Source organism: Canis lupus, chromosome 21 (genome assembly GCF_048164855.1).
Source record: "Canis lupus baileyi chromosome 21, mCanLup2.hap1, whole genome shotgun sequence".
NCBI lineage: Eukaryota > Metazoa > Chordata > Mammalia > Carnivora > Canidae > Canis > Canis lupus.
In genome coordinates, this window is record NC_132858.1 from 3,839,508 (window position 1) to 3,864,076 (window position 24,569).

General features: G+C 44.7%; 1 protein-coding gene across 9 annotated transcripts in view; it reads left to right on the forward strand.

The window, feature by feature from the left end:
• Nucleotides 1-24,262, forward strand: part of SPDYC (speedy/RINGO cell cycle regulator family member C) — a 43,437-nt gene extending 19,175 nt beyond the window's left edge. For 3 of the 9 annotated variants that reach the window (XM_072789861.1, XM_072789864.1, XM_072789863.1), the window contains exons 2-10: nucleotides 1,227-1,369; nucleotides 17,772-17,937; nucleotides 20,948-21,343; nucleotides 22,096-22,277; nucleotides 22,546-22,604; nucleotides 23,060-23,145; nucleotides 23,247-23,418; nucleotides 23,501-23,843; nucleotides 24,036-24,262. In XM_072789861.1, coding sequence (XP_072645962.1) covers nucleotides 22,136-22,277; nucleotides 22,546-22,604; nucleotides 23,060-23,145; nucleotides 23,247-23,418; nucleotides 23,501-23,843; nucleotides 24,036-24,070 — 837 coding nt within the window. In that variant the 5' untranslated portion in view covers nucleotides 1,227-1,369; nucleotides 17,772-17,937; nucleotides 20,948-21,343; nucleotides 22,096-22,135 and the 3' untranslated portion in view covers nucleotides 24,071-24,262. Of the gene's footprint in view, nucleotides 1-1,226; nucleotides 1,370-12,297; nucleotides 12,413-17,771; nucleotides 17,938-20,947; nucleotides 21,344-22,095; nucleotides 22,278-22,545; nucleotides 22,605-23,059; nucleotides 23,146-23,246; nucleotides 23,419-23,500; nucleotides 23,844-24,035 lie in introns of those variants that run through there. The other 6 variants (XM_072789860.1, XM_072789866.1, XM_072789865.1 and 3 more) reach the window with 5 other exon arrangements.
• Nucleotides 24,263-24,569: the final 307 nt, after the last annotated feature.

A 24,569-nucleotide genomic window follows, 5' to 3' on the forward strand; every position in this document is an offset into this window, starting at 1 on the left:
GAGGACAGGCTCCCACCCAGTTATGCAAGAACCCGGGCTCCCTCTATCTTGCGACTTGGCCATCCCCTGGAGCCCTTGGAGCTCCCTGGAGATCTGCATTGGGCTGGAAGTCACAGATAAAGAAAGTGAGAGAGATTGTTAGGGAGGTTTTCAAAGGTCATGCTTGCTAATGAATAATAAAAAAAAAGAAAAGAAAAATGGGATGAGGGAGTGACATTTAGGATGGAACCAGAAGATGATTAGAGCATAGGGCGGGAGGACAGGAAAAAGAAACAGCATCAGTAGGAAGACTCCCCTGGCCTGAAAGTGCAGGTGTATTTTAGGAAACAATGAGACTCCCTGAGTGATGAGCTTGAGGAGTGAGGCTGAGAATGGCTGAACATGAGTCTGTAGAGGTGAGTGGAGACTGAGCACATCCGGCCTTGTAAACAGCCAGCTTTATACCAGAGTCAGTGGGAAGATGCTGCAGAGTTTAAGCTGGAGATGGAAGAGCAGATTGGCACTGGGAAATATCGTCATGGCTACCATAGAGGGAGGAGGGAGGGGCTCCAGCTGGAGCAGGAAGAGTGGTCAGGAAGCTGATGCAGCACTCAGAGATAGAAACAGCCTGCTCTGGTTTGTGCAGGGTGGACAGACACCCTGAAGGGATAGAGGGGGCCAGGATGCAGTATTTGAGTGAATGTGGGGGAAGCTAAGTAGCCCCAGGCTTCTGTATGAAAGAATTATTCTCTATGGGGAATAATGGGAGACTGCAGGTTTAGAGGCAGCCTGATGAGTTCACCTTTTAAAATTATGAACTGAAAAAATAAAAAAATAAAAATAAAAAAATAAAATTATGAACTGTTGGATATGTACAAAATAATTGATCTCAAATATACACAAGCAATGGAGTGAAATAATAAATTAGACACCTAGCTTGAAAAACAGAACATTAGCAACATTGCCGTTTCCCCCATTTCTTCCTCCCAACACATCTCCCTGACCCCCACAACCCTAATTTATAATATTTTAAAACTCATTACCTTGCTTTCATTTCTCTCATAAACATGAGTAACTATTTTATTATAAATACACTTGCCAAAATGTTCCAGTTAAGAATTGCAAGGGTTTGCTTTTTCAGTATAAAACAGACTGCATGCCCAATAAACCTCCGAATATCTAGATCCTATTTAACATTTGGATCAAACTTTCTTGTTTTTTTTTTTTGGATCAAACTTTCTGCCCAGACATTGACTCTCCTGTTGCTCTTGGCCACACATCCCCTACTGATGCAGTGGGCCCTATGGGGTACACTTCACTGGGCCCAGCAAGATGCACTTTATGCATTCATTGAGATGGTGCAAATTTTCTCCTCTCATCTACTAAAGGGGTAAGTTGCATTCATTAAATTTCTCATCTCTAACCTGGCTGATTGAGTGATTGATTTTAAGTAGGCTCCGTGAGCAGCTCGGAGCCTAACACAGGGCCTGAACTCAAGAGACCTTGAGATCAAGAACTGAGCTGAGATCAAGAGTCAGATGCTTAACCAACTGAGCCTCCCAGGTGGCCCTAACCTGGCCTTTTTAGAATAAATACAATTTAGGCACAGTGTGTTATCTTTTCTGTATAACTTTAAAAAATATTTTATTTATTTATTCATGAGAGACACAGAGAGAGAGGCAGAGACATAGGCAGAGGGAGAAACAGGGTTCCTGTGGGGAGCCCAATGCAGGGCTTGATCCCAGGACCCCGGGATCAGGACCTGAGTCAAAGGCATATGCTCAACTGTTGAGCCACCCAGGTGCCCCTTTTCGATATACTTCTAGATTCAGTAATTATTATTACTAATAATTAATTTGCTTAGGGTTTTTACATGTATGTTTCCAAATTGCATATCACTGGTATATTATTTATTGTTTTTTTTAAAGATTTATTTATTTATTCATGAGAGAGAGAGAGAGAAGCAGAGACAGGAGGAGGGAGAAGCAGGCTCCATGCCGGGAGCCTGACGCTGGACTCCATCCCGGGACTCCAGAATCGCGCCCCGGGCCAAAGGCAGGCGCTAAACCGCTGAGCCATCCAGGGATCCCTTACTTATTGTTATGTAACAATTATGCTAAAAGTTAGTAGCTTAAAACAACAAACACTTATTGTTTCATAGTTTCTATGGGTCAGGAATTTGGGAGCTGCTTTTAGGTGGGTAGTTTTGTTTTGTTTTGTTTTGAAGATTGTATATATTTATTCATGAGAAACAGAGAGAGGGAGGCAGAGACATAGGCAGAGGGATAAACAGGCTCCCTGTGGGAAGCCAGATGCAGGCCTCCATCCTGGGACCCTGGGATCATGCTCTGAGTCAAAGGCAAATGTTCAACCGCTGAGCCACCCAGGTGTCCCAGGTGGGTAGTTCTTGCTCAGGGTCTCTGATGACTTTTCACTCATGATGTCAGCCAGGACTGTGGTTATATAATGTCTTGACTAGGACTGGGGATCTGTTTTCAAGATAGCCTATTTACATAAATACTGGAGGCTTCAGTTCGTTGCCTTGTGGGTCTCTCCATGGTGTTGCTTGAATGGCCTAATGACATGTCAGCTGGCTTCACCCAAAGAAAGTAAGGCTGACGTTGCAAAGTCCTCCTGACCTAGCTCCAGAAATCACCCTGTGTCATTTCCACAATATCCTATTGATACCCATGGGTCAGCCCTCTTCCATGACAGCAGCATCGCTCAGAGGCCATTTTGGAGGCTGGCTACCATACTTGTCATGTCTCCTTGGTCTTCAATCTGGGACAATTTCTCAGATTAATTTTTCTTCCATGAACCTGACATTTTTTTTTTAGAGTTGTAACTAACCAGTTGTTTTCTAGGATATCCCTCAGTTTGGATATTTTGATGTTTTGTAATGATTCCTTTGAGGCTATTCTTTGGGTAAGAATACTACAGAAGTGAAGTGCTCTTCTAAGTGCTTCATATTAGATGGTACATGATGTTGGTATGTCTTATAAATGGTCATGTTGGGACACCTGGGTGGCTTAGTGGTTGGGTGTCTGTCTTTGGCTCAGGGTGTGATCCTGGTCCGGGGATCGAATCCTGTATCAGCCTCTCTGTAAGGAGCCTGCTTCTCCCTCTGCCTATGTCTCCACCTCTCTCTTATGGATAAGTAAAACAAAAATCTTAAAAATAAATAAATGGTCATGTAAACTTCGATCACTTGGGTAAGGTAGTGTGTTCTAGGTTTCTCCACTGTGAGGTTACACTTTTTCTCTTTGTAATTAGTAAACATTCGTGAAGAGAGACTTTGAATTTATGCAGATATCTTGTTTCTCATCATACTTTTACTTACTAATTTTTTTAGATATGATTTTTCTTTTTAAATATTTTATTTTTTTAAGTAACGTCTTTTTTTTATCATGATTCTTTTTTTTTTTTTTTTAGGATTTTATTTATTTATTCGTGAAAGACACAGAGAGAGAGAGGCAGAGACACAGGCGGAAGGAGAAGCAGGCTCCATGCAGGGAGCCCGATGTGGGACTGGAGCCCGACGTGGAACTGGAGTCCGACGTGGAACTCGATCCCGGGTCTCCAGGATCAGGCCTTGGGCCGAAGACAGCACTAAACTGCTAAGCCACTGGGGTGCCCTTTTTTAAAGTAATATCTATACCCAACATGGCTCAAACTCACAACCCCGAGATCAAGAGTCACATGCTCTACTGACTGAGTCAGCCAGGCTCCTCTTACTTATTAATTTTAACATCTTTTTTTTTTTTTTTAAATGTCTTTATTTTTTTTTAATTTTTTTTTATTATTATTTTTTTAATTTTTATTTATTTATGATAGTCACAGAGAGAGAGAGAGAGAGGCAGAGACACAGGCAGAGGGAGAAGCAGGCTCCATGCACCGGGAGCCTGACGTGGGATTCGACCCCGGGTCTGAGGGGATCGCGCCCTGGGCCAAAGGCAGGCGCTAAACTGCTGCGCCACCCAGGGATCCCATTAATTTTAACATCTATCAATGAGTCATGCCTGCAACAATTATTACTGTGCAATTTGCTTAATGATGATTTTCTATTTCTATCATTCCTTCTATATTTACTTATTAGAATCCTACAGTAAGGAAGAGATGTCTCTTCTCCCCCATTTACTTATTTATATTAGAATAGACTCATGAACATTTATTTTATTTATAGGTAATTATTAGTATCTGTCGTATATTTTTTTTGTGTCAACTTGACTAGATCAAGGAATGCTGATATTTGGTTAAGTGATATTTTGGGGTGTATCTGTGGGGGTGTTCCTGGATGAAACAGACATTTCATCAATCAGTGGACTTTGAAGTGGTTAGCTGTCCCAAATGTGAGTGGGCATCATCCAATCCATTGGGGGTCTGAAGAGAACAAAAAGTTGTAGGGGAGGGGGAAGAATTTGCCCCTTCCTGCCTGATTGCTTGAAGCGGACATCAATCTTCTGCTCTTAGTGCTTCTGGTTCTCAGGTTTTCAGACTCTGATGGAATTATACCATGGCTCTCCTGGATCTCCAGCATGCACATGGCAGACTGTGGGACTTTATGGTCTCCATAATTGCATAAGCCAATTCTTGTTAATAAATCTCTTCACATATATATCCTGGTGATTCTGTTTCTTTCTTTTTTTTAAAGGTTTTATTTATTTGTTTGTTTGTTTGTTTATTTAAGAGAGAGCACCAGTGGGTGGAGGGACAGAGGGAGAAGTGGACTCCCTGCTGAGCAGGAAGCCCAAGGTGAGGCTTAGTCCCAGGACCTTGGAATCATTACCTGAGCCGAAGGCATACGCTAAACCAACTGAACCACCCAGGTGCTCATTGGTTCTATTTCTTTGGAGAACTCTGACTAATACACTATCACTATTCATTGAATTACTCAAATTGTCCCAGATTTGGCCCTTGGAAGCTCCTTCATGTTGACTCTTGTTTTTCTGAAATGCCCCCATCATTTTTTGAGCACTCCATTACTTTCTGTCACTGCATGATGTTCTAGACTCATCTTGTTTCATCTCTGCCCTAGCCTGGAAATGAACCATATCTCCGAAGAGCCGTGATTACTTTTATTGGAGCATGGAATTTAAGAACCAAGATCTGGGTATTGGCTGTGTTCATTGTTGCTGGGATGTCTTTGTCTCTAGGCCCTCTCAAGGTGTACAGTAGGATCTATCCCTCTGTGTGTATATATGTGTGCATGTGTTATATGTGTCACGTCATATATGTGTTTAACATATAGGCAGATGATAAGTTTATACTAATGCTTTTGATTCCAATCCAACACTACCCTCTTCCTTATCTGTAACTCTTTATTTCAACAGTGAGAAATCTGGTTCTCATAATCCATCGTGTATTACTTACATGCTTACTACAAGTATATACTCAGATAGTTTCAGAATTTCTAACCAATAACCCTCTGAAAAACAAATACTGTAATTTGAGTGCAATACCTGTGTTGTTCAGTACCTGTCTTTTGCCTTAAAGTATGTAGTCAAAATACTGGCATCCAAAGTGACCTAGGTGAGTTTTTATCTTCCCTACTCCCTTTAGTGTGGTTATGTTACTCATTTTTAATGCAGTGAAGTTCACGTCTCACTGCTTATTTTCTTTTTGGGGTACCCCCCACATATTCAAGTTGACTTTTATTTATTTATTTATTGTTTGGTGGGTAGGTAAAACATTAATATGAGCCTAAGAGTCAGCACTACAGAAAAAACTATACGCAGAGAAGTGTCACTCTTCCCTAACCCCTTCTAGGCCAGTTCCATTCTTGGGTTCTTTCTCACCTATTCCCACCTACTCCATAAAGATAATAAATGTCATTAGTTCTGGTTTATCCTTCTTGTGTTTCTTTTTGCACAATGAATAGATATAGGTATATCTTCTTACAGTCTCTTCCTTCTTACATAAACGATAGCATCCTATATGCTGCTGGAAATTACTCCCTTGTAGTTCATAGAGATTTTCCTCCTTTTTTTTTATTTACTTATTTATTTGGGGGAGAGAGAGAGTGAGCAAGTGGGGAGAGGCGGGATAGGGGAAGAGGGAAAGAGAGAATCTCAAACAGACTGCATGTTGGGAGCAGAGCCCAATGCGGGATTTGATCTCATGAGCCTGAGATCATGACCTGAGCTGAAATAAAGAGTTGGTCACTCAACCAGCTGAGCCACCCAGGCGCCCCCTTCTTTTCCCCTTTAACAGCTGCATAGTACTCTATTGTCTGGATGTACTAAATCCCTTCATCCATCTCCCATGTATGATGCAGTATGTAGAGCTTGTTTCAGTTATTTGCAATGACAAACAATGCTTCAATAAATAATCTTGTGAGTATATATTTTCATATCATTGGAGGTGTATCATCAGGGGAAATTCCTAGAAGTGGCATCGCTGGGTCACAAAGTAAGTACATATGTAGCTTTGTTAGATATTGACAAATTTTCCTACAGAAAGTTTATACTGGGATGCCTGGGTGGCGCAACGGTTGAGCCTCTGCCTTTGGCCCAGGGTGTGATCCCAGAGTCTGCGGATCAAGTCTTACATCAGGCTCCCTGCATGGAGCCTGCTTCTCCCTCTGCCTGTGTCTCTGCCTCTCTGTGTGTCTCTCATGAATAAATAAATAAAATCTTAAAAAAAAAAAAAAAGAAGAAAGTTTATACCAGTTCCTGTTTCAATTGGCAACATGAGGTCTGTTTCACCACAGCCTCACCAACAAAATATGTCATTGCACTGTTTACTTTTACCAATCTGATAGGTGTTTTGGTGTTGATTTAATTTATTTAGGTTTAAACATTTTTTCGTATGTTTGAAAACGATTTTTATGTCTTTTATTCTATGAATTTTCTGTTCAGATCTTTTCCCCATTTTTAAAAATCTAGGTTTTGGTCTTTTGTCTCTCAATTGTAATAGTTCTTTCTATATTAAGGATACAGGTTGAAAATTTTTCTGATTTGTCAGTTGTCTTAGTTTAGAAGCTGTGGGGAGCTTTTGTTTTCTATTTTATACACAATTTTTCTATTGCTGGAATGTTTTATGAGGATCAAGTATTAACATGTGATAATTTCAACAAGTAAATGGTTCATCTTCTAAAGGCTTTAAAATAAAGGACATTTATTATTTCATATAACAAGAAGTTTGAGTAGGTGGTGAATTCTTCTAGTAATTAAGTGATTCAATGATGTCATCAGAGGTCTAGCATTTTCTTATCTTTCTTCTCAGACGTTTTCAGTGTGTTGATTTTTGTCTCCTTACCTGTCCTTTCAGGGTCCTAAAATGACTGTCACAGCTTGTTTATGGTGTTTGTGCCATGCAAAAAAAAATCTTTTCTTCATGTGAGGTAGTCAAATTTATTAATCTTCTCTTTTACTGTCTCTGGAACTTTTAAAAAATTTATTCATGAGAGATGCAGAGAGAGAGAGAGAGAGAGAGAGAGGCAGAGACATGGGCAGAGGGAGAAACAGGATTCCTGTGGGGAGCCCGATGCAGGACTCGATCCCAGGACCCCAGGACCATGACCTGAGCCGAAGGCAGATGCTCAACCACTGAGCCAGCCAGATGCCCCGTCTCAGGATTTTTGAATCAGAGTTGGAAAGACCTTTTCTACATAGGTTAATGAGGAATTCACTCAAATTTTCCTCCAGTGCTTCTATGGTTTTATATTTTACATTTAGATTCTTGTCCACCTGAAGTGTATAGGTCTATTTTTTTTTCTTGATCCTAATGGTTACTGGGTTGTCCCACACCATATATTATAAAGGTCACCTATTCCCTAGTGGAATTGAGATGCCTCCTGCCCTATACCAAGTTTCCACTGTACTTGGGTTAGGTTTTCTCTTCTATTCTGCTGGTTTGTCTATTCTTGTAACACTACCATGCTGTGTTAATTACAGAAGCTTTATACTTGTTTTAATGTCTGCTAGGACTGGTCCTCTGTCTAGCTATCTGTTGTGTTATCTCCCATATTCTAGCTTTTGTGGGCAACAGGAATCTGGGAGCAACCTAGTTGAGGACTCTGGCTCTCCGTCTCTCATGAGCTAATCTAGCTGTAGGCAAGGCTGCAGTCAACTCAAGACTCCACAGAGGCCGAGGCCCAAAGAGTCACCTTCTAAGCTCACTCACATGGTTGTGGGCAGGCCTCAGCTCCTCCCTGGCTGGAGACGTCAGTTCCTTGCCGCATGGCCTCTCTGTGGGACTGCTCATAGCATGGTTTTCCTCAGAATAACTGATCCAAGAGAGGGAAGGTGAGGAAGGCCCAAGATGGAAACCTCAGTTTTTATAACCTAGGAGCTGGGAATGAGAAGACAAGCCACAGGCTGGTATTGGCCCAAATAATATCAGTTTCTCCAGGCAGAACTATGGAGCTCTTCGTCCTTATGGCCTGTCTTTCCACCTGGGCAGAACTTCTGCCTCACCCTGTGGGAACTAGGGGGAAAGCAGCCCATTATCATTGAGTGACGTCTCTGCCCTATAACCTGGTGGGGGGGCGGGGGATAGTAGCCCATGGTCTTCTTGATTTTCCCTCCTGGCATGGAATATCTGTCCTGGGAGAGAGCTGGGGTTCCAGTCATGGGGTTCCAGTAATTTAGGCCTGTCATGCCCGGCCTAGAGCTTCTTCCCTACAAGTGCGGGTTGTGTGTGGGGAAAAGATGCCTGTTTCTTTTTTTGCTGCACCTTTCTGGAATAGAGAGAGCTTCCTTGACAGGGGGATGACAAACATTAATGGCTTGCCCCTCCTGGAGTGAGACGTTAGCTCTATACTGAGAAATGGGGAATAGAGTGAGAGAAAGAGGCCCTTGTTTTCTTGGCTGCACAGCCTGTCTTCCAGAAGACAGGAGGGGGACGAGGGAGATCCCTGGATGGCTCAGTGGTTTGGCACCTGCCTTTGGCCCAGGGCGTGATCCTGGAGTCCCGGAATTGAGTCCCGCGTTGGGCTCCCTGCATGGAGCCTGCTTCTCCCTCTGCCTGTGTCTCTGCCTCTCTCTATCTATCATAAATAAATAAATAAATAAATCTTAAAAAAAAAAAAAAGAAGGGGGACGAGGTGGGAAGAGAAAGGAGTGGGCTGTGGCTCAAATGCTACAAGCTCTCACTGTTCTTACTAAGATTTCCTTGAATGAATTCTACATTCGCTGGATATGCCTGTAGGATAATTTCCAGACATTAAATAGTTGGGTTTTCAAAACTATTTTTTTCCCAGTGAAATGGTTGTTTCACTGGGAAGTCTACTGAGCTCCTCACTCTGACATTTTGGAAATCAACCTTAAGATTTATTTATTTATTTATTTATTTATTTTATTTATTTATGATAGTCACAGAGAGAGAGAGAGAGAGGCAGAGGCATAGGCAGAGGGAGAAGCAGGCTCCATGCACCGGGAGCCTGACGTGGGATTCGATCCTGGATCTCCAGGATCGCGCCCTGGGCCAAAGGCAGGCGCCAAACCGCTGCGCCACCCAGGGATCCCTCAACCTTAAGATTTAAAAATATTTCTTGGTCTATGGTTTTCCTCTTGTCATTTCTTATTTGTTATACTTGTTTTCTCTCCCCCTTTTCTTAAATAAGTGAGCTGATACTTTTTGTTTGTTAATTTTTACGAAAATCCAAGTCTAATTTTTATTCTCTAGTCTATTCATTTTTTTAAATTGTTTTCCCATTTGTGCTTTTTTTTTTAAGATTTTATTTATTTATTTATTTTTTATCTTTTTTTTTTAATTTATTTTTTATTGGTGTTCAATTTACTAACATACAGAATAACCCCCAGTGCCATCACCCATTCACTCCCACTCCCCGCCCTCCTCCCCTTCTACCATTTTATTTATTTATGAGAGACACAGAGAGAGAGAGAGGCAGAGACACAGGCAGAGGGAGAAGCAGGCTCCCCACTGGGAGCCTGATGTGGGGCTGGATCCCAGGTCTCCAGGATCAGGCCCTGGGCTGAAGGCGGCGCTAAACCGTAGAGGCACCCAGGCTGCCCCCATTTGTGCTTTGTTTGGGTTTACTTTGTGTCTCTTTCTCTAGTTTTGAGCTGGGAATTATATTCATTTCTTTCCATTCTTTCATTTTAATGATACTTTTCTTTGGATTCATGGTTGTTTTTTCAGTAGGAGACTTCTTCAGTTGATGTGTTTTATTTTCTGATTTTTGGTAGGGCGGATATGTATGTATGTACATATTTTTGTAGTTAGTAGGCTCCACGCAAAACGTGGGACTTGAATTCATGACCCTGAGATATACAGTTGCATGATCTACCAACTGAGTCAGGCAAGGAGCCCCCCAAACCTTTTGGTTTTAATAATAGCTCCATACAGATCTGCTAATAATCTTTTTTCATTTTTGTGGTATTGGGTGTTTTACAAGATTTCTAGTTCAATAGCACACTTATACCAATAGAGCAAAGTCCACAGTTTAGTGGATTTTCATTTGTTTGTTTGGTGGGGGAAGGGTTGGAGGCTTCCAATTTGTTTCTTTCTTTTTTGTGTTGTAAGATCCTAAATTTTCTTCTTCTGTTTTTTGCCCCCTCCACTACTCAATTGCTCAAGGACACCTCTTGCTAATTTTGGCCTTTTTTCTTCTTCCAGAACCTATGTGTTTTATTTTATATTTTATTTTATTTAAGTAAGCTCTGTGCTCAAGAAGGGGCTTGAATTCATGACCTGAGGATCAAGAGTCACATGTTCCAGGGACTGAGCTAGCCAGGCACCCCAGAACCTATGCATTCTAAAGACTGATGCCTCATATCCCACTCACAAGGAACTTACCTTGCCTGTGGTGCAAGCTCTGAACTCCTCAGACATTCTCCTAGTATTTTCAGGTTATGGAAGGTCTTTCCCACGGAGGTTCTAAATCCACTTTGAGCCCAGCTGCCAGCCCCCGCCCCCTCCTGTTTTTCTGGGCACAAAGCCTGCTAGTGGGCGGGGTGAGTTGGTGTGCTTTGTTTTTATTTAGTTATTTTGAAGATTGGACACTCTACTTTTAAGTTACATTGAGGCTGTGGTTTCAGCAGTGTCAGTCCCACTCTTCTTATTCTGATTTGTTTTGAGAGGAAACATTGAGAAATGGGGTCCCAGGCAGCTGCTCTGGTCCTCAGCTAACGGAGAGACTCCCGGCTCTTGTTTTGTGACTTCCTAACTCAGGGTTTTGTTCATTAGCTTTAAAAAAAATTTTTTTAAGGCTTATTTATTGGGGCACCTGGGTGGCTCAGTTGGTTACGCAGCTCACCTTTGATTTCGGCTCAGGTCTTGATCTTCAGGGTCCTGGGTTCGAGGCCGGAATGGGTGGGGGATGGACTCCAGGGCAGCACAGACTGGGCTTGAGATTCTCCCTCTCCCTCTGCCTCTCCCCTCACATGCTTGCTCTCTCTCAAATAAATAAGTAGATATGGTTGCTTAACCAACTGATCCACCCAGGCACCCCTCATTAGGTTTTACCCTTTCTTAGTTTCTAATATTTGCATTCGAGGTCATAAATTTCTGTCTCAGAATTATTACTTGTTCTCTAATTTGGATAGATGATATTTTGACCATGACTTGCAATCTAAAACAACACAAATCTATTTATTTTCTAACTTTTGTTGTGTTTTCTTTTTCCTTAGCCCAGAAATTTCATCAAATATTTCTTAGTTTCCAAATACATACTCCCTCCCCCTTTCTATTTATCTGTTTGTTGGTGATGTTTAACTTAATTGCATTGCGGTAAAAAGAATACAATTATTTTAATATTCTGAAATTAGTTGAGTTGCATTATGGTCGAGAATTTAATCCATTTATTGGAAAATGTTCTGTGCACGTTTTTCTGCATTTAAGTCCAATGCTCTGTATTTATCCACTAGGTCAAGTTCATTAACCACATTCTTCACGTCTTTTATACCTTTGGCAATTTTTTTCCTGCATGTGCCATCAGATCTACAACTGTGATTTGTCTGTTTTTCCTTGTGGTTCTATCCATATATGTAATATCCATTGACATATTTTTATTGCTTTATAGCTATTTATTTTTCCTTGTAGTTCTACCTACCTATGTATATGTATATATTTACATATCTTTATTGCTTATGGACTTTTTTTGTTCAAAGATTTTTTCAAGGGCAGCCCGGTGGCTCAGCGGTTTAGTGCCACTTTCAGCCTGGGATCCTGGAGACCTGGGATCAAGTCCCACATCGGGCTCCCTGCATGGAGCCTGCTTCTCCCTCTGCCTGTGTCTCTGCCTCTCTCTCTCTCTCTCTCAAATAAATAAATAAAATCTTAAAAAAAAATAAATAAAATCTTTTAAAAAAAGATTTTTTCTAAATATTTTTATTTATTTATTTGAGACAGAGAGAATGAGCCAGTGAGAGGAGGGGTAGAGGGAGAGGAAGAAGCAGTCTCCCCACTGAGCAGGGAGCCTGACACGGGGCTTGATCCCAGGACACCAGGACCATGACCTGAGCCCAAGGTAGATGCTTCACCAACTGAGCCCCAGACACCCCATGGACTTTATTTTTAATAATAAATACATTTTATTTTTTTATTTTTTATTTTTTTTAAAGATTTTATTTATTTATTCATGATAGTCACACACAGAGAGAGACAGAGAGGCAGAGACACAGGCAGAGGGAGAAGCAGGCTCCATGCAGGGAGCCCGACGTGGGATGGCGCCCCGGGCCAAAGGCAAGCGCCAAACCGCTGCGCCACCCAGGGATCCCAATAAATACATTTTAAATTGCTATATATTTTAGAAATCATTACGTAAGACCCTGTCTAGTAATGCTTTTAACATGGATTTTTTTTTCTGATACTAATATAGCTATTTCAGCTTTCTTTTAGCATTTGCCTTATTTTTTCTCTATCCTTGCCTTGTACTTCCAAATTTTTTATAGCCCTTTTTTTTTTTTTTTTTTTTTTTTTTTTTTTGAGAGAGAGAGAGAGAGAGACAGCACAGGACCAATGGGGGAAGGGGCAGAGGGGCTTGATTTCATGGCCCTGAGATCATGACCTGAACCAAAAAGAAATCAAGAGTCGGCAGCCCAATTGACTAAGGCACCCAGGCACCCCTATATCCTTCTGTTTTATGTGTATCTTTTATAAATAGCATGCAGTGCTAATATATGGTTTTATAAATAGTAGATTCGTTAGCATAGCATAAATTATGCTGTGATAAATGTAGTGGGCAGAATAATGACTTCTCAAAGATGTCCACATCCCAATTCCTGGAGACTGTGAACTTCACATGGCAAAGGGTACTTTGCAGATATGATTAAGTCTAGGATCTTGAGATGGAGAGATTACTCTGGATCATCCAGGTGGGCCCAATGTAATCATAAGGGTCCTTACAAGTAGAAGTGGGGTCAGAGTTAGAGATTTAAATACACTGTGCTGTTATCTTTGAAGATAGAAGGGGGAGGCCATAAATCAAGGAATGCAGGCTGCTTCCACACGGGATGCAACCTTACTGTCACCTTGACTTTAGCAGAGTGACTTCTGACCTCCAGAACTGTAAGATAATAAATTTGTATTGTTTGAAGCCACTACATTTGTGGCAACTTGTCACAGCAGCAAATAGAGATCCAATACAATAATAAGCAACTCCAAAATCTCAGTGGCTTTCAAAAACAAAAGTTTATCTCTTGCTCACATTATTTGCCATTTACAGGTTAGCTCTGGATCTGTTTCCTGTCTCCTTTATTCCAGACTCCAGGCTAGGGAGGGCACCCAGTGCAGATGGAAAAGAAAGAGCAAGAGCCCTCCTTGGGGCTCTTACAGCTTCTGCTTAGATGTGGCATATAAAGCATTTATGCTCAGATTCCATTAACTGAAGCAAGCCACCCAGGAAAGTATAAAATGGGGTAGGGAGTAGAGTTGTCCCAGAGGAAAGACACCTGTCTTTTTGGGGAGGGACTAGCATGTATAAAGGCCCTGGGGCAAGGAGTGGAGGACGTAGTTGACAGAAGAACAGAAAGAAGCTGGTCTGGCTGGAGAATGGCCCAAGGGCAGGGCCAGGGGTGTGGTTGGAGATTGGAGCAAGACCGGATGGTGTAGGGCCTGGTGAACCATCCATTAATCCAGTAAATGTGAGCAGAGTGCTTACACAGTAGGCTCTGAGTCATGGCTGGAAATCTGGGGACAGACAAGGTTCCCGATCTGAAGGTATTGACCTAGTGGGCAGTAACAAGGAAGGGAGAGGATTGCGGGACAATGGGATCAGTGATCACAAAGGTACCACAGTTAAGGGAAAGTTTGTATTTTATTAAAAGAACTATTTTTATTTTTTATTTTTTTTAAGATTTTATTTATTTGTTCATAAGAGACACGTAGAGAGGCAGAGACACAGGCAGAGGGAGAAGCAGGCTCCCTGTGGGGAGCCTGATGTGGGACTCGATCCCAGGACACCAGGATCATAACCTGAGCTGAACTGAGCCACCCAGGTGCCCCAAAAGGACTATTTAATAAAGATCACTGCAGCTCTAGAGAGGGCCAAGAGCACAGAAAGGCAGAGACCATTCAGCAGACCACTGGTGGAGTCAGGCAGGAGGGATGGCCAGGGAGGCAGTGGGGGAGAGGGGAGCATGAACTAGGGAGAGATTTTTAAGCTAGAGTCCCCAAGATTTAGTGATGAATTGGATATTGGGGGTGTGAAAGAAAGTAAAAATACTTCCAAATTCTTCCCCAAGAGAACAGGGTCCAGCAAGGGGAATGAAGAAGGAGGATGATGAATCTTATCCCAAAGCAAACCTACTCTGTGCTTCCTATTTACATAAAGTTAAAAACAGGCAAAACTAACCTATGAGGATAGAATCCAGAATAGTGATTAGCCTGTGGGGGGAGGTGGTGTTGGTGGGGGGATTAGAGACTGGGCAGGGCACGTGGGGCCCCTGACCACACAGGTGTGTTCTGAAAATTCATCACATTACTCATTTCTGTTCTCTGTACTTCTCTATGTGGCTGCTGCGCTGCAATAACAAATTTACTTAAAAACAATGATTCCTACTTTTCTGTCATTGCTATGTTAATTTAGAGCAACTACTGGTAAGTAGATGGGGAACCGGAGGAAGGAACAGATTGGGGGTGGGGGGCAGATAATGCGCTGCCTCCTACACAGCCAACCAGGGCAGCTTTCAGCCGCCAGCTTCTGGCTTCTTCTAGAGCTGTCGGCCTTTGGCTGCCTCTCTCCTCTCTGGCTTTTGTCTCTCTCTGGGGCATCTTGAAGCCTTGAATGGGAGAATCCTGACCTTTGAAATCCCCCAATCTATTAACAATAACTGATGATTGAACATCATCCAAATGGAAGACTCTGTGAAAGACAATGTTAAGAGAGTGAAAAGATGAGCTATAGCTTGGGAGAAAATATTTACCAATCATATATCTGACAAAAGCTTGTATCTAGGCTATGTAAAGAACTCTCTAAACCTAACAGTAAGAAAACTAATGATCTAATTAACAAAGAGGCAACAGACTTTCTCCAGAGAAGACCCCCGGATGCAAAACGTATGCATGTCCTAGGGCTGCCAAGTAACAAAGTACCACGAACTGGAAGGCTTCAAAGAGAAAGCCTCTTTCTCTCTAGGTGCTGGAGGCTGGGAGTCCAAAATCAAGGTGTTAGTGCGGCCATGCTGCCTCTTTGAAGGGTGCAGGCAATCCCTGATGTTCCTTGGCTTGCAGCTACAACACTCCAATCTCCGCCTCTGATGTTACACGGCTATCTTCCCTCTGGGTGTCTTTTTATTTATTTATTTATTTATTTATTTATTTATTTATTTATTTATTATTTATTTATTTATTTATGAAAGAGTGCATGCATGTGAGCATGCGCACGATGCGGAGAGGCAGGGGGGAGGGAGAGAGAGAATCCCCAGCAGACTCCCCACTGAGTGGAAAGCACGACATGGGGCTCAAACTCACAACCCTGAGATCATGACCTGAACTAAAGCCGAGACTCAGATGTTTAACTGTGTGAGCCACCCAGGAGCACTGCGTGTTTGTCTTTACTGGGTATTCTCCTCTATGTGTCTGTCTCTGTGTCTCTTCCCTTCTAAGGACAACAGTCATATTGGACTAGGATTTACCCTAATCAAGTATGACCTCATCTTTACTTGATTACATCTGCAGAGATCCTATTTCCAAATAACCTCACATTCACAGGAAATGGTGGAGGGAGGGGTGACTAACATATCTTTTGCAGGAGTGGGGGGACAATAATAACACTCCACAACTGAAAATGAGCATGTGAAGACATGTTCAATATTGTTAGCCATTAGGGAAATGCAAATTAAAACCACACAACTAAGGAAACCAAAAAAATAAATATAGTTAGACACAGAAGTATATAACACATTACACAAAGAATTCCAGTAAAGATTGTTTAATTAAAATTTGTTGCTTAGAAATCCAATTATCGAATCCCTTTCACAAAGGGATTGCAGACACAGGCAGAGGGAGAAGGAGAAGGAAGAGCGAAGGAGAAGAAGGAAGCCCCTGCCCCTCCCAAAGCTGAAGCCAAAGCAAAGGCTTTGAAAGCTAAGAAAGCAGTGCTAAAAGACGTGAACAGTCACAAAAAAAAAGATCCATACATCACCTATATTCCAACAACCCAAGACCCTGCATCTCCGGAGGCAGCCCAAATAACCTGGAAAGAGCGCCCCCAGGAGAAACAAGCTTGATCACTATGCCATCATCAAGTTCCCCCTGACTACTGAGTCAGCCGTGAAGAAAATAGAAGACAACAACACACTTGTGTTCATTGTGGATGTCAAGGCCAATAAGCACCAGATCAAACAGGCTGTGAAGAAGCTCTATGACATTGATGTGGCCAAGGTCAACACCTTAATCAGGCCTGATGGAGAGGAGAAAGCATATGTTCGACTGGCTCCTATCATGCTTTGGATGTTGCCAAAAAATTAGGATAATCTAAACGGAGTCTAGTCGGCTATAAATCTAAATACAATTTTTTTCACCATAAAAAAACGAAATCCAATTATCAAAAGTTTATGTGTAGATGGTGTCAGAATAATTTTTAAAAATGGTAGAGAAGGTCTATATTCACTTGTAGGTAGAAATAGCTAGGAAGGGGTGAAAAAAAAGAAAATAAACCATAGGACTAAAATAAAGAATACTGACAATACTAAAATTGTCTCTGAAAAATAGCCACTCTGAAAAACAGTTTTCCAGTCTCTTATACATTTACCATCTGATTCCTCCTAGGTGTTTATCCTAGAGAAAAAAAATTATGTCCATGTAAAAACCTGTATACAAATGTTCGTAGTAGCTTTGTTAGAAATAGCTCATACTGGAGACAACCTATTCCATACCGTGGAATACCACGTGGTAATAAAAATATGTGGTGATAAAAAGGAAAGAACCATTGATACATGCAACAACCTGGATGGGTCTCAAGGGCATTATGTTGGGTGAAAAAGCCAGCCTCAGAAGGTAACATACAGTACAATTCCAATTATGTAATGTTCTTAATGTGATAAATTATAGAGACAGAGCACAGATGAATGGTTGCCAGAGGCGGGGGGTGGGGTGGGAAGGAGGGTGTGATTCTAAAGGAGTCATGAGGGAGTTGCTTTGGGTGATGGAATAGTTGTGTATCCTGCTTGAAATGGTAGATATGTCAATCCATGTGTATAATGACATTATAGAACTAGACACCAAAAAAAAAAAAGTGAGTGCTTGTGAAAACTGATGAAATCATAGTGATGTTGTACCAATGTCAATTTCCTGGTTCTAACTGTTCTCTGATTATGTAAGATGTTACCATTGGGGGAAGCTGGGCGAAAGGGACACAAAAACTTTCCATACTTCCCTTTTTTCAGAGAGGCACCAGGAGTTGGGGAGAGACGGAGGGAAGAGAGAGAATCCTAAGCAGTCTCCATGCGGGGCTCAATCTCATGACTCTGAGATCATGACCCAGGTTGGAATGAAGAGTTGGATGCAAACCGACTGAGACACCCAGGCTCCATACTTTTTAAAGCGACATCTGTGAGAGTCTAAATTCTTTCAAAATAAAAAATGAAAAAGTTCTCTTAAATATAGTGTAGCAGCCCAAGGCTGGCATGGATGGAATGGGCCTGAAGCCCCCAACAGATTTTTTTGTACTCACTTACTGAGGGGGAAAGGTCCACAACACAGTTGGTCTGCAGGATTCATTCATTCATTTGTTCTGAATACCCTCTGTGTGTCAGGATCTGTCCAGAAACAGCAGTAGAGCAAATAGCCAGGCTCCCTGTCTTACGCTTCAACGTGGGGCCTGGGCCAGACAGCCAGGCTGAAAATGTGGCCCTTCACTCACTAGCTGCGTGGCTAACTGTGAGTCACTTAACCTCTCAGAGACCACCCAAACTCGGTGGTTTAGTTGTAGTTCTCCTTGGTAAAATGAAGCAACTAACTATCCACTTTGTAGGGTAGTCATGAACATGTGAGCTGATTCAATTACAGACTCTTTAGTGACACGTTTTGAGGGTTTGCTGTGGAGACCATGGGGGTCACACTTTCCTTTCTGGGGGAAGCCAAGAAAAAATACACAAAAGGAAACACATATACCCCTCCCCCCACACATACACATATACAAGCAGGGTGGCCTGATGAAGACCTAGTAGTCAGGGAAAGGCTCAGCAGCCTCAGGGAGCATGAGAGGTGCCCCAAAGAGAGCATGAAACCCAGAGAGACCGAGAGACCAAGAAACGACGAGATTCAGACATTCATAGAGACTCAGAAACCTAGAGATTCTAAGGCACCAAGAAATAGAAAGACGTCCAGAGGCCCAGAGTGACCAAGAGATTCAGAGATTCATATAGAGACCCAGAGACTGAGGGAGATACAAAGATTCAGGGAGACCCAGAGACTGAGAGAGATCCAGAGAGGAAAAGACAGCCTGAGAGAGCCAAAAAGACCTAGAGCACCAAAAAGACCCACAGACCCAGAGATGCCAAAAGACTAGAGATATAAGAGATTTTATATATGTCTAGAGGCTTGGAGACCTGGAGAGATCCAGAAACACCAAGAAACTCTGAGAAATACCCAGATACCCAGAAATGTGGGGAGATTGAGAAATAGAGAGAGATCAAGAGATTAAGGGACTCAGAAACCAACAGGGATGGGGAGGTGGGCACAGTGCAGGAGGGGCAGTCCCAGGGAATGAAAATTTACACTGGTAGCCAGAGTCAAAGCCCTGACACTGGGAGCAGACACAGCTGCTGGGTGTCCAACCAGTGAAGATGAATTGGGCCACAGGGAGGAGTCTGCATCTTAGGTTCCCCAGACCTGGTCTCCAAACCTGGCTCCGTGCTCACCACCCACCTGGCTCAGCCACATTTCCTTCTTCTTTCATTCAAATGTCAGCAGGTTGAGGTCCTGAGCCTCAGTGTCCCCTCTGAAAAATGGCAATGAGAATCACAAAACCTACCTACTGGGGGGTGGGGAGGGTGGGGCAGATGTGTTGGTCATGTGACTTGAGCCCACTTCTGTCGTCACCAGTGGTGGGACTTGGAACATAAGTGATTCAACTTCTTTCTGGTCTCCATTTCTATCAAAAAATGTATTTTAAAAGTCACCCGTCATTACTGCACACTCATTAGGATGGCTACTATCAACAAAACAGAAAATCACAAGTGTTGACAATAATGTGAAGAAGTTAGAACCCTTGCCCACTGTTTACAGGACCATGAAATGGGGCCATCACTGTAGAAAACAGTTTGGTGTTTCCCAAAAAAATTAAACATAGAATTACTCCCTGACCCAGCAATTCCCCTTCTCGGTGTATAGAAAAGAAATTGAAAGAAGTGAAAGCAAGATCTCGAGATATTTGTATACTTGTTTATAGCTGCCCCATTCACCATAGCCGAGATATGGAAACAGCCTAGGTGTCCATCAATGGATTCATCAGTGGATGAATGGATAAGCAAACTGTGGTCTCTACACAGAATGGAATATTATTTGGCCTTCAAAAGGGAAGGAAATCCTGCCATATGTTAGGGATGAATAAACCTTGAAGACATGGGAATTCCTGGGTGGCTCAGCGGTTTAGCACCTGCCTTCGGCCCAGGGCGTGACCCTGGAGTCCCTGAATCGAGTCCTGGGATCAAGTCCTGCATTGGGCTCCCTGTATAGAGCCTGCTTCTCCCTCTGCCTGTGTCTCTGTGCCTCTCTCTGTGTCTCTCATGAATAGATAAAATCTTTAAAACAAAAAAAGCTTGAAGACATACTAAATGAAATAAGCCCATTACAAAAAAGACAACTACTGTGTGATTCCACTTGTAGGAGGTCCCGAGAGTAGCTGAATTCACAGACACAGAAAGCAGAATGCTGGTTGCTTTGCACCAGAAGAGGGGAAATGGGTAGTGACTATTTAATAGCTATAGACACCCAGGGTTTTTTTTTTTTTTAATATTTTATTTATTCCTGAGAGGCAGAGACATAGGCAGAGGGAGAAGCAGACTCCCCACAGGGAGCCAGGTGCCAGACTCGATTCTAGGACTCCGGGATCACAACCTGAGCCAAAGGCAGATGCTCAACCAGTGAGACATCCAGGTGCCCCTAGACACCAAGTTTTGCAAGATGAAGAGTTTCAGAGATGAACGGTAGCGATGGTTGCACAACAATATGAATGTACTTAAAAATAATCAACTTAAAAATGGCTAAGGTAGTAAATTGTACATTATGTGTATTTTGCCACGATTAAAAAAAAAAAAAAAAGGAGGGAAGAGTGTCACCTGTCAAATATGGAAAGTAATGCAGGTGCTGACTGTCCCATAGGATTGTAGACAGAGTAAATGAGCCAGTGAAGACGGAAAGGTCTGCTGGGGCTGAGGGTGGGAGTTGGGTGGGGGGGTGGGGGGTGCAGTGAAAGGGGCTTGGTGGTCTTTGGGAAAGGCCTCCCCGTCTCCCACCTTGGAGCCCCTGGCTAGGCTCCCCCTACCGCTAAAGGATCTTGGGAGGGGGATGCAGACTCTGGGATTTCTCATGCCAAGACACTCTCCTCTCCGGCTCCTAGGTTTTGAGGTTCCTGGATCCTAAACAAACACAGACACTGCCAATGACCCTGCCCCACCAAGGCCCTGGTGGTGAATCCGGTGAATCCGGTGAATCGGGCCCAGGGCTCGTTTCCGGCCCGCAACCTTGGCTCCACCTTTGTGAGGAAGTGGGGAGGGGCCCGGGCGGTGTCATCATTCAGGCCCTGGGGTCCCTCCGGCCTGCTTTATCCCTCTTGCAGATGATGCAGCTTTGGAGAAGCTCCTACCTGGGGGAGCGGAGAGGGCGCAAAGCCCCACCCCCTTCCCGGAAAGGGCGCTGATTGGTGAAGGGCGAGGGGGCGGGGCAGCGCCATGGCTATATAAGCGCAGTCCCTCCAGCGCGGGGGAGTTGCGCTGTAGGTCGTCCCCTAGCTCAGGTAAGACACTTTGGAGGAGGGTGGGCGTCTGTGGGAGCGTAGGTGGAGGCCCCCAGGTTGGCCGCAGGATGCTGAGCAGCAACTTCTGAGCCCCGTAGTTGGCATCTCTTCTCGTAGCTTGCAAAGGGTAAGGTGGCCCCACCTAACCTTACTCTAAATCCGGCATTTGTCTAATAACATCCCCACTCTGGGCCTCAGCTTCCTCTCCATGAAGGAGGGTTGGTGGTCCTTCCAAGTATGCCGCTTGGGTGTGGGGTGAGGGGGTATTTGGGAGTTGGGGGGCAAGAGGAGCAATTAAACTCTGGCTCTTGGAGGTCAGGCAGGCCCAACCTTTAAGTGGCCGTGAGACTGACACGCTTCAGCTTCGGGGTTTGCAAAATGAGTATTGGCCTATACCCACCTACCCGGATGAAGTGAGATAATGCCCTCAAAGAATTGAGCACAGCTCCAGGCACTTAGGAAGCCCTCAGTGGTGGCTGTTGCTGCTATGCTTACTCTCCAGCTTGGCCTGGGGCCCCAGGATGGGGTGGGGGGAGCTGCAGCCTCCAGGAATTCTGCTGCTTCTCTGGTCTCCTCACCCCACACGTATGCCCATTTCTAGTCTGCTCCGAGCACTGCACTCCCACCCTCCCAAGTCTCCATGCTCATCTCACCACTTCCTGGAGGTCTTTTGTCAGGCCAGCCTCAAAAACCCCCTTGATTTGTGGGGAGCGAGGGGGTAGGTGCTAATCCTGAGGCTACTTTCTCTACAGGCCATCCTGCCCCACCCCACCCGTCCCCATCCCCTAGGAGATGAGTGACGCTCAAGACTTTGCCACTTTCCCAGTGGTTGCCACCCAGGTGAAGCTGGGGGGCTGGAGCCATCAAGGTGGGGGTAGTGGGTCTGTTCATCCACGCCGGCACCAGGAGCTCCAGGCTTTTCTCAACCTTCTGGGTGAGTTCACTCAGGGACTGGCGTGGAAGCATCTGTGAGGACCAAGTGTGAAACTGAAGTGAAGGTGGGGGGGACATTCACCCGCCATGCAAGTATCAGCAATCTCTGCCCCTTCCCTTCTCAGGTGACCCCAGTTTGGCAAGGGGAGGGGAGGGGTCCTGTCAGAATGTGGGTTCAGTGGAGGTTTGAGCTTTGGAACTCTGATGCCACTCTTGTCTCGTGGGGGCTGGTGGTAACCCCAGTCCACCATTCCTCTTCTCTACCCCAGAGCACAGTTTCCTCCAGGAATTCCTTTCCAGAGATCCCTGTTTCCAGATTTCGGATAAGGTGAGGTGACACTGGGAACAGAGGCTAGGAGTCACCTGGGGCGGTCTGAATTAGTGGAGCTTGAATGCTGCTATTTCACTGGGCCTCCTGGTCTGGTACTGGGAGCATTTCTTTTTCTTTTTCTTTTTTTTTTTTTTTAAGATTTTATATATTTATTCATGAGAGTCACTGAGAGAGGCAGAGACATAGGCAGAGGGAGAAGCAGGCTTCCTATGGGGAGCCTGACGCAGGACTTAATCCCAGGACCCTGGGATCACGACCTGAGCCAAAGGCAGATGCTCAAACACTGAGCCACCCAGGAGTCCTGAGCATCTCTCTTTTAAGTCTGTTTTTACCTGACCACTTCCCCTGGGTTTTCTGACCCACACCGCGGCTTCCTTGGGTGTAAATGGGCCTGGCACAGTCCCCTCTCCTGCAGGCCTCACTGTAACCTCTCCCCCTTTCTGTGTCTGCAGTATCTCCTGGCCATGGTGCTGGTCTACTTTCGGCGTGCCAACCTGAAGCTCAGCGAGTACACCCATAGCAACTTGTTCTTGGCCCTGTGAGTGGCCCTGGGTGGTGGGGACATTCATAAGGAGTTGTAGGATGGGGCAGTGCAGGTGCTTATGGCCTCTGCTCTCTGCCTGCTGTCTCCATGACTAGGTTTCTTGCAAACGACATGGAGGAGGATCTTGAGGACCCTAAATGTGTGATTTTCCTGTGGGCCCTGGGAAAAGATTGGCGTTGTCGGGTAGCAGACTTCCTACATCAAAGGGATAAGCTGTGGGCCCGGATGGGCTTCCGGGCCATGGTGAGCCGCCAGTGCTGTGAGGAGGTGAGGCCCCACCATCAACCCGGGTTAGGGAAACAAGGTTGGACTTCCCACCCCCACTTACTGTGTACTCTACTCATGCCAGGTCATGGCCAAGGAGCCGTCCCACTGGGCCTGGACTCGAGAGCGGCGTCCCCACCACGGTGGGGCTCAGAGGGGCTGCACAAAACCCCGAGTTGCCCTCCCCGGGGGCCCCGGCCTCTCACCACCTGCCTGTTCCCTCTGTAGTTTGCCCTCTTCCCCCAGCCACTGCAGCCACCAGCCCCACCCCTTGCCTGTCTTGTTCAAGTGTCCTTCCCCAAACCCTGAGCGACACTGCCCTGACCCGCAAGCTTGTCTTTCGGTGGCTGGAGACCCCTTGGGGGGGGGCTTCCTCATCATCCTGCCCCCCCAACTGCAACTAGAGCCAGGCACCTACACTCTCTATAGTGAGTTGGGGACAGCAGCTGGGGGTGGGCTTAGGAGCCTGGGAGGTGGGTGTGGGGCTTGACAGAATGGGAAGGAGGGGCATAGGGCCTGGGGTCCAGCAGGCCTGGGCACCTGTCCCACCTTTGCCAACTCCTACTTGTTTGCTTTTGCTAAGTGTCCTCTCTGAGCCTCTCTTTGTCCTTTCTCTCTAGTCCTCCCGAAGCCTCCACCATGCCCTGGGCACTGACATGTGCAGAGTGAAGAGCAGCCCACCTCCTTGCCTGCTGACCTAAGCCCCACTGGCTGTGGCCCCCTGGCCTTCTGTCTTATTGGCTTCAGGCTGGCAGTGCTGCCCAGGTCCCCTGTCACCTCCTCCCAACTGTACGCACTCTGACCCTGGCCCCTCTAATAAACTCGTGTCTATAGGACACCAACTGTGCTTAGGCCCTGGCCTGGCTCCTTGACCCAGGGTCGGGGTAGGGACGAAATTGGAGAGGGAATCCTTTTTTTTTTTTTTTTTTTTTTAATTTTTATTTATTTATGATAGTCACAGAGAGAGAGAGAGGCAGAGACATAGGCAGAGGGAGAAGCAGGCTCCATGCACGGGGAGCCCGACGTGGGATTCGATCCCGGGTCTCCAGGATCGCGCCCTGGGCCAAAGGCAGGTGCCAAACCATTGTGCCACCCAGGGATCCCTGGAGAGGGAATCCTGCCGGGTTTAGGTACCAGTGATTGAGACTCGTGAG